The 9,972-nt window shown below is 37.9% G+C and overlaps 1 protein-coding gene across 3 annotated transcripts in view; it reads left to right on the plus strand.

The window, feature by feature from the left end:
• STXBP6 (syntaxin binding protein 6) overlaps positions 1-9,605 on the plus strand; it is a 92,067-nt gene extending 82,462 nt beyond the window's left edge. For all 3 annotated transcript variants that reach the window (XM_077784063.1, XM_021539318.3, XM_077784062.1), the window contains 2 exons: positions 5,204-5,361; positions 6,517-9,605. In XM_077784063.1, coding sequence (XP_077640189.1) covers positions 5,204-5,361; positions 6,517-6,540 — 182 coding nt within the window. In that variant the 3' untranslated portion in view covers positions 6,541-9,605. The remainder of the gene's footprint in view (positions 1-5,203; positions 5,362-6,516) is intronic.
• The last annotated feature ends 367 nt before the right edge of the window (positions 9,606-9,972 follow it).

Consider the following 9,972-nt stretch of genomic DNA (forward strand, 5'->3'; position numbering starts at 1 on the left):
AGTGTGAAATTTATTTAGTCTTGTTTTTTGTCTTTTATAGCAACATTGTGATTTAGGAATGGTATTCCTCTCTCTAGTGTTCCAACCAAAACTGCGACAGTGTTTGTTTCCCATCCTCCTCCAGCAGAAAGCACAAAAGGCAAAGATTAGGGGTTGAGATAGAAGATTTTACTGAAAGCAAAAGTATGAAAATGAACACTAACAGCAAGAATACTAATAACAAATAATAAAAGTTAACTGCATTTATTTCCTTCTCAGAAATAGGTATTTGCTAAATGTTTTATTAATGCATGTACAATTAAAATTTAATGCTTGTGTTTACAAATCAGTCACTGTAGAATCTGATCACTAATCTAAAGATAAATCTCTGCATTGAGCTGAAATATATTTGATACGGCTAATAGAGAATGCAATGAACCTTTTATGAACGTGTGATAAAACAGATTATGCAATCTAAATAATGGAATCTCTAGAGACCATTTAGTTTCTTTGCATACTTGATTATGACAGTATTCCTGTATCTTTCAGGTATTGGGTATGGGGCTAAAGGATGTACTTTTCATTCTGCATGATAAAAGTGCTGAAGCTGACTTCATAGGGTGTAAGAGCCTCTTGATACAGCTTGAATTGTAGAATACCCTGAGTTGGAAGGGACCTACAAGGATCATCAGAGTTCAGCTCATGGCTCTGCACAGGACTCTCCAAGAGTCACACCATGTGCCTGAGAGCATTATCTAAATGCTACTTGAACTGTGTCAGGCTGGTGCTGTGACCGTTGCCCTGGGGGCCAATTCCAGTGCCCAACCACCCTCTGGGTAAAAACTTTTTTCTAATATCAAAAATAAACTGAAGAGGTCAGTGCCTGCTCCTCTTCTTCCCCTGATGAGAACTTGTAGGCTGCTGTGAGGTCTGCCCTCAGTATCCTTCAGGCTGAACAAGCCAAACTCCTTGTATGACTTCTCCTCTAGATCCCTTACCACCTTTGTAGTCCTTCTTTGGACACTGTCCAGTAGCGTCATATCCTCTGAGTGTTGTGGTGCCCAAAACTGCACACAGGATGAGGCAAGCAGAGCTGGACAATCCGTCCCTTGCCTGGCTGGCCATTCTGTGCCTGATGGCCCCCAGGACTGGTTTGGCCCTCCTGGCTGCCAGAGCACTGCTGACTCAGATTCAACTTGACATTGACCTGGATCTTTCCATGGCACTGCTCTCCAGCATCTTCTTCCTCAGTCTATACATAAATCCAGGGTTGCTCCATCCCTAGTGCAGAATCCAGCACTTTCCTTTGTTGAACTTCATGTAGCTGGTGATTACATGGCCCTCTAATTTGTCAAGGTCTTTCTGCAGAGTCTCTCTGCCTTTAAGGGAGTCAACAGCTCCTCCCAATTTAGTATTGTCTGAAAACTTGCTCACACGAGTCCTGCATCCAAGTCCTTTTTGAAGATTTTGAAAATCGGGCCCTGCACAACCCCACTAGTGACAGGTCACCAGTGTAATGTCACCTCATTCACGGTAACCCTTTGCACCTGAGCCATAAACCAGTTGCTCACCCATCACATGATGTGTTTATACAGCTGTGTGCTGGGCATTTTGTCCAGAAGGATCCTGTGAAAGACATTATATCATATATATAAGATATATAAGACAGTCTGAGTAGCTTTACTGAAATCCTAAAGGAATCCATTGACATGGAAAACATCTCTCAGGATATTATGAATCAGAATAGTTACCTCCTGAAGAACAGCTTAAAAGTTTTGTAGGTTGTATATTTTGTATTCATAAGAGTGATTGTCCAGTACATCCAGTGCAAGTGTTGCTATTCCTGCAGTGATACTAATACAGGGATGAGGCATAGTCAGTCATACCAGCAACCACCTACACATGCTCTAGAAATACACTGATGAAATTCTGTAGACTTCTGACATGTGGGTTTCTGAGTTGCTCATAGATGAGAGCAGATTTTTTTTTTATTGTTTTACTGACATTCCATTGGTAAGGATACTCCAGAAGTTCTTCAGAACAGTCTCAGAATAGCAGCTTCTCTGCAAGTCACTGCTCATGGGAAAATACAGCAGATCTTACCTGGAGAAAACCCAATATTGTGTTAGTTAGAGGGAAAAACAGTTACTGTCACTGTGCCAAACTTTCAAGTTCATTCTTCTTTGCTGAAAATAATGTGGAGAAATAGATACCAATCTTTGGCCATAAATCTACAAACAGTTTTAGGAGTATAGAAAATAAAGATTATGTTTAGGAATATAGAAAACGAAAAAATATTTTTGTCCTGTGGTTTTCTATTTACATGACAGAAGGTCAGCAATATGTTAAAGTCTGCTGCCCAGCACATTTTAAGACTTTGGAAGATGCTTAGTTTTATAAGTTTATCCATATAGCCTGCTTTCCTTGAATTCAGCAGAGGCTTTGTGATGTTGTAAAAAACCAGATTTAATTCAGTGTTAGGAGCTTTTAAAACTCTTGTCCTAGAGAACTAACATTATACAAGAGGCCAAAGCCATTAGATAACACCACCAGAAAAAGGAAAACTATTTCCAGTGCAGTGTTGCTCAGTACATGTGTTTATTGGAAAAGCTACCCAAACAGAAGCCAAAATAATAATCTCCTTAAAAAAATTATGAACTAAATAGCAATTGACTGAAAAATTTCAAATTAAGAAAATGTGCAGGATGTAAAGGTGTTTGGTTTTACAATCAAACTCCTCAGGTTCTGAACAGAGATCACTTGAAAAGATTAATTTCTGTCTCTGCAAAGTTCCAGCTCACAGTATTGTTAGATATGAATCTCTTCAACAAGAATGCCAGCTATTATATTCCTTTTCTAAATGCAACAATAGAACAAAACCCCAAGCCTGTAGCAGTTCCACATATACTTTTTTTTTAACTCCTCATGTGCAAAATGTAACAATATTGGTATTTAGAAAGCCTAGGTGTTCTTTTATTGCTATTTCTCATATTGACTCATCATATGTGAGTCACTTTGTGTAGGTTCTTAAGTCTCTCCCTCACCTCCATAGTTTAATACTTAGTTGAGTTTTAGTTTAATAAAATTGTAAGGCAGTTTTCTTTATCTCAGGAATTCCTGCATATGTAGCTTGTACCATGCTCCACAGGCTACTCAGGGCAGCCTTCAGTTTCACTATTATTGATTGTTTGGCCTTTCTAAGGAAAGGATTATTGTTTGAAAATTGTATCTGAAAGGATTGTTTGTTCTTTTTTCTGATGAAACTGTGCTAGTTTCAGCTGTATTAATTTTTTTCACAGTGACTGGTACAGGGCAGTGTGATAGATTTGTGCTGAACATGGGGTTGATAACATGGAGATGTTTTTGTTATTGCTGAGTTGGTCTTGCAACTCTTGAGTTGCACAGAACCAAGTCCTTCTCTGCTTTTTGTACTGGCCATGCTGGCGAGGAAGTTGGTCCTGCATGGGAGGTTGGGAGGAGGAGACACAGCTTGGACAGCTGACCAAAAGGATATTCCAGACCATATGACATCATGCTCAGTACATAGGTGAGAGGAAGGGGAGGAAGTTTGGGGTAATCACATTTGTTTTTATGAGGAACTGTTACTGTGTGATGGGTGCCTGCTCTCCTGGAGATGGCTGAACCTCTGCCTGCCGATGGGAAGGAGTGAATTAACTCCTTGTTTTACTTTACTTTAGTGCATAGCTTTTGCTTTCTCTGTTAGAGTGTCTGTATCTCACCCCAGAGTTTTCTAATTTTTGCCTTTCTAGTTCTCTCCCTGGTCCTGCTGGTGGGACAGTGAGCAAGAGTCTGTGTGGTGCTTGGTTGCTGGCTAGGGCTAAACTACAGCAAACTAGTAGCAAAATTGCCCTTTAAACTAATGTTTGGGTTTGATTTTTTTAACCCAAGAATATTTTTGAAGTAGGTACACTTCTCAGATAAAAGCAGTGTGTTTGCGTCTGTTTTCACTTGTCTTTGTAAGTTAGTAAGAACAGACTTTAACAGTAGATTTGCTGTAGTGCTTGAATTTGTTTCATACCTTTACCAGAATAATTCATTTAAGAGCATTATATATTTGGTTTTAATGCTGTGGGAAAAAATGAGGACAGCCAGAACAACCAGGAGATAAAGGCCAACCAGCATGGATTTATGGGAGGAAGGTGCTGCTGGACTTCCCTGGTACCCTTCTATGACAAAGTGACTTGTTCAGTAGATGAGGGGAAAGCTGTGAATGTTGTTTCTCTAGACTCAGTAGAGTGCTTGACACTATCTACCACAGCATCCTCCTGGATGAGCTGGCTGCCTGTGGCTTGGATGGATGGACTCTTTGATGAATAAAAATGTGGGTGGATGTCCAGGCCCAGAGAGTTGTGGTGAACAGAACTAAATCCACTTGGTGACCCGTCGCTAGCAGTGTTTTCCAGGGCTCAGTTGTAGTACCAGTCCTGTTTAACATATTAGTGATGATATGTATGTGGGGATTGAGGGCACATCTAATCTTAGCAGGTTTAGAGATGTTACTAAGATGGGTGGGAGTATTGTCCTCTGGAGGGAAGGAGGCTCTGCAGAGGGGCTGGACAGACTCGGGGCTCAGACTAAGGACAGCAGCTGAGGCTCACTGGGGCCGAGTGCCGGGGCTGCCCTTGGGTCGCAGCCCCAGCTCAGGGGAGCCGGCGCTGCCCAGGTGGCCGAGCAGGCCGGTGACATCTTGGCCCGTGTCAGCATCGTGTGGCCAGCAGGACCGGGACAGGGACGTCCCTCTGCGCTCAGCGCTGGGGAGGCCACACCTCGGGTGCCACAATTCGGTTTTGGGCCCCTCACTTTAAAAATGACATTGAAGCGCTGGAGTGTTTCCAGTGAAGGGCGGCAAGGCTGGTGAGAGATCTAGAGAACTTGTCTTTTGAGGAACAGCTGAGGGAGCTGGGCTTGTTCAGCCTTGAGGAGGCTCAGAGGAGAGTTCGTCACTCTCTACAGCCACCTCAAGAGAGATTATTGTGAAGTGAGCCCAGTCCAGATAGCACACCAGCTCTAGAACATGATAATTTCAATTAATTGTATTTAGTACAAAGTATGTATAGACTTGAGTGCTTTAATGGCTTCTTTTGGTATTGCAGAAAACAGCATACTCCATTGTATTTATTATGTATTTATTATGTACTCCTTTGTATTTAATACAAAGTATGTATATACTTGAGTGCTCTAATGGCTTCTTTTGCTGTTGCAGGAAACAGCATACTCCATTCAGCAGCAGACAGTGTGACAAGTGCAGTACAGAAGGCAAGTCAGGCCTTGAATGAGCGTGGTGAAAGGCTAGGTCGTGCAGAAGAAAAGACAGAGGAGCTGAAAAACAGTGCTCAGCAGTTCGCAGAAACTGCACATAAGGTAAGATTTCAGCAGGATAAGACTCAGTAAGTTGAAGTCAGACATTTGGCTGTCAGAGTTTGTTGAATGAAAGCATGTATCTATACTTAGTTGTATAAAGGCTTGACTTTAGCTCAGGGTGTGTATCAAATCCTCTTTGTGACACCTTCTTTGCCTCTAAAACATCCTTTCCATTTGTTGGTGACTGCACAGGATCTCAAACTTATAAATTCTGTATAATAAAAACTTCTCAGAGTTGGCTGCCAAGGACACAATTAAAAAAAATATTCTGTTTGAGGAAAGAAAGAAAAGTGTTGGTTTAAGTTCTTTCATGCTGAAATGCAATTCTAGTATATCACTACAAATATTAATTTTTTTGAAAAGCATATTTATAACTATATCCTTGAGTATCAAAGGTTTATGTCAATTTAGTTTGAATCATTTATTGGTCATCATTTCACCGATAGCAAATAAGTGAATTTTAACTGCCCCTACCAGTTCTGTTTTCTAGGTGTTTTCCCAGAGGATTCACTCATCTCAGCATTGTTAGCATGCTATTATCTACAGATTGCAAACCAAGCAGAGAGCTTAGTTCCATATAATAAAAAATTGCTAAGTCCATTTGCATACACATTTTATACAGGTTTTAACTCTTTTCATCTCTTCTCCCTCTCATTCCCAGTTAAGTGCATTTTTGAATTATTTGAAATAGAAATAATTGGTAATCACAGAGGTGGGAAGGCAATCAGTCCTTTATTTTTCATCATTCTGTAGTGTCAGAGCTCTTAAATAGGTGTTTTAAATTACTTATCTGGAATTTCTGATTGTAGTTAATAATCAAAATCATTGGATCAAAATTACTGTTCATCTAAGCATGTCTTTGTTTCTGGTGCCTTGCTCTAGCCTTCCTCACAGATAGCAAAATAATGGAACATTAGGAAACATAGCTGGGAAAGCAGATAAATCCTGCCTCCTCAGCATGGCAGAGAGAGGCTTTGCCTGTGTGTCCCAGGAAGGGGAATGACCGTATATCCCTGTGCAAAGAAGTTAGTGGATTTCAGGCATCTTTTGAGGAATTGGTCTTACAAACTCTTATCCAGACTAGCCACATTAAGTTGATACAGCTGTCGTTCTTGGTGATATCTCCTTAATTATTTTTTTTTCTTTCTTTTTCAGCTTGCCATGAAGCACAAATGCTGAGATACTGCCCAAAGCTGAAATCTTCTCAAGAGAAGCTGAAAAGGCTACAATCAGCAACTTTCACAGGAGATTCAGTCTCTTCTGTGTGCTTTTTCCTTCCCATTCAGTGGAGATGCATTCTTTCAGTTTCTGTGCAGGAAAAAGTGTTGCGTTTCTACTTTTCTGACTTCCTTTTGTTCCTCTTTTTTAATATTGCTACACAGTCCTGCGGTACTTTCTACCTGTATTTCAGTTGTTACAGGAGTGAAAGCAGACATTGAAAAGGACCAAATGACAAGCTGATCAGGATTAAAATAGTAATATTCTTCCATGGTTGTACAAAAAAAAAAAAAAAAAAAGGATTGAACTGATTGTGGACATGTATGTGGAAATAAAATCCAAAGAAGGGGTATAATTTTCTTCATTTAATGTAGCATCAGCAGAATGTGAATGAATGTTACAATTAACCATCTGGGTTTGTAGCTATAGTGGAGGACAAAGTGACCTGAGAAACAGAAAAAAATTGTTTCTTCTAATGTAGGAAAGTGTTGCATGTGCACCAGCATTCAGAAGTGCATATCTAAATTTCATTCATATCAGTATTTTACATGTTCCTATGCTCACTTTCAGACTGATTATTTGAATAGTATACTGAGACCTAGCAAATGTATGCTTGAAGTTTCAAAATAAATGGAAAAAGTCATTTTTACATCTATACGCACATAGCTGTGCCTCAAACACAATCTATAATTTAGCAGTTTTGTTATAAAATAGCATTTCTTTATAACTGTGTGGCTAAAGGCCCATGTAAATGAGACTGCAAAGGCCTGGGAAGATGAGAGTGCACTATTTTCAAGACATCTGTTTTTCATAAATTCCACAGTTTTTGGAACACTTTAGAAATGTGTCTGATTTTAATGACTTCTCTGTTAGCAAGTTGTCTGATTTTTAATATAGAGGCTTTCAAAAAAGCATGTCTTGGTACACTAGAATCAACTTCTAGTTTGAGTCTCAGCTTTCAATATGTTATCACTGGAAGGATGACTACTTCATCTGTATTAACTATATGCAATATATGCACTGTATTTCTCTTACAAAAATAAATAGGTTACCTTTTTCCTTCACAGCTGTTTCCTTAACATTTATAAGATGGTCTAATATGCTTCAAGAATGAAAAGGAAAAAAAAAGAAAAAGAGGTTGCATTTTTATTTTTTTAAACCAGTAAGCTAGAAAAGAAATTCCTGCAGAAGGTACAGCCTTCATCTCCTGAAAATGCCTACTCTTCATTTTTGCCCTCATCTTACCCAAGAAAAGCTGGCATTATGTTAATGTACTGTATTCATTGTAGAATATGATTTTTGCATTATTAATGACACAACAGTCTAAAATCCTCAGAGCAGTGCTTGTAAGAGAGATAAAAGCTATTGTAGTAATTGAGAATACTTACTGCAAGCTGAAATAACTAAAAATTTCATGGAAATGCCCATTTTGTAAAAAGATGCTTGCCTTTTGGAAAGTATTCTCATTTGAAATAAGCACACTGTCTAGTTAGCTGATTGCATTCCAACTTAACATCTGTTTTGGTTTTGGGATTTTTTTTTTCCTGTAATTTAAACAGTTTTGTATTAAGCTTTTTATTTAATTTCACACAGGGAATTGAGAGAATGGGTCATTTGTGTAGTACCATAGGATCATTTAGCTCTATTTAGCACCAGCTCCAACAGTTACCAAATCTAGTACCTACTGAAAGGGAATTTGGCCACTTCTGTTATAAATCAGAAGAGGTTCATTAATAACACAAGTTCTCAACACTCTTGAGTTATGTGTAAGTAATGCTTGTCCTGGAAATGTTGGAATGCTATTGTAATGACTGGGTATTTCTGCAGTTAACCAGGAAAACAGTATCTGTTTTTTAAACAGAAATTAAACTTCTGCTAGATACAAAATGCTAGACTATTTTTTTTTTTTTTTGAACATGGGTTATAAATCAGTCAGGGAGTACATTTTTGACCACATAGCTGTCTTCTTGTCATATTTTCCATTCTTTTAAAATTATATTCTGCTGCTAACCTCACAAGTCTTTCTCTCAAGAGAAGGTGCTGTCATCAAGCCAGTCCTCTAAGCTTGCAAATAATTAAGAAATGTCTAAAACCCAGGTAAGATAAGCCTGAAAATAATTAGTTGTCTAAATGTAGATAAAAAGGCATATATTTTCCAGTGTTTACATAAATATCAGCTGGACAGGACAAGATCGTAATTGCACTGCCAAGATCCAAACCTCTTCTGAGCTGAACTGTACTTAAACATTGGTTTAGTCCCACTGAGTTTTTCAGCATTTGGGGTTATTTCCTATCTTCCAGTTAAGTGTATTGTTTTTGTCATAACTCAGGACTTTAATCCAACCATCAAAAGCCATTTACTGTGGGAACTTTAAGTAACCTAAGTCTTCTGAATGAAGGAAAAGTGGTTTTGTGTGTTTACTCTGTTGTTTCTGTTGATTAAACTACAAGGTTTGGTAGTTTTTAGGGAAAACGAATCAAGGTGTATAAATGTTTATCCAAAGGTAAATCTTATTAGAGCATTGCAGTTTCCTTCTGGAGCTTGTAGTGTATAGAACCTAGTATTATTAGATAGTCATGTATATAATATATACTATGATTCAGATTAATGTTTCATATGAAAGAATGTATTTGTAAATTGTAACAATATTAATAGTTTCTTTATCTTTTTAAAGTTCTGAACAGAATAAAAAATGTATTGTTAGAATTGACTGCTGTACTGCAAACTGTCATAAAAGGTTACTTTTGTGTCTCGCAAAAGTTGTGTATTATGTGAAATATTAACAAAAATGTGTGCTCTTAAAACTGATCTTAAAGGTAGGTAGATTTTGCCATGATATGTCAGAATTGTAATATTTGCTGATATCTATTGTAACCAATTCCTTGGAAGTTCTCAAAGATGTAGAAATTATTTTGTGCTATTCTGGGGAGAGAAGAAAAAAAAAAAAAGTGGGACCTGCTCTCTTGACTTACTACTGGAAACCCTGATTTTTGTCATTAAATACTTTACTGTGATGAAAAATGTCTTTGGATTATTGCAGTTCTCTATTCAAAATATCAATTGTTTTTTGAGCTAGGTTTTTTTCACTCTAGCAAAATTATATTAAATCTTAGCAAAACTGAATAAAAATTTTCTGTTATAGTGATAAAAATTTTCTCTAGTGTACTGTAATTAAAAGAAGTAGTGGTTAGTAGTAGGTTAAAGCATTTCCTGTCTAAGCAAATTTCAAAGAATAATTACCACAGGTTGAAGTTAGAACCCTACCTAAAGGCTCTGTAGGTTAAAAAGAATCCTGATAATTTACTTTGCATTCTTTTGAAGTGCTTATTTTCAAGTTGTTAGTATCTTCTTTTGGCTATCTAATTTTATTGATAATTTTTTAATCAAAGCAC

This window comes from Lonchura striata, chromosome 6 (genome assembly GCF_046129695.1).
Source record: "Lonchura striata isolate bLonStr1 chromosome 6, bLonStr1.mat, whole genome shotgun sequence".
Taxonomy (NCBI): Eukaryota; Metazoa; Chordata; class Aves; order Passeriformes; family Estrildidae; genus Lonchura; species Lonchura striata.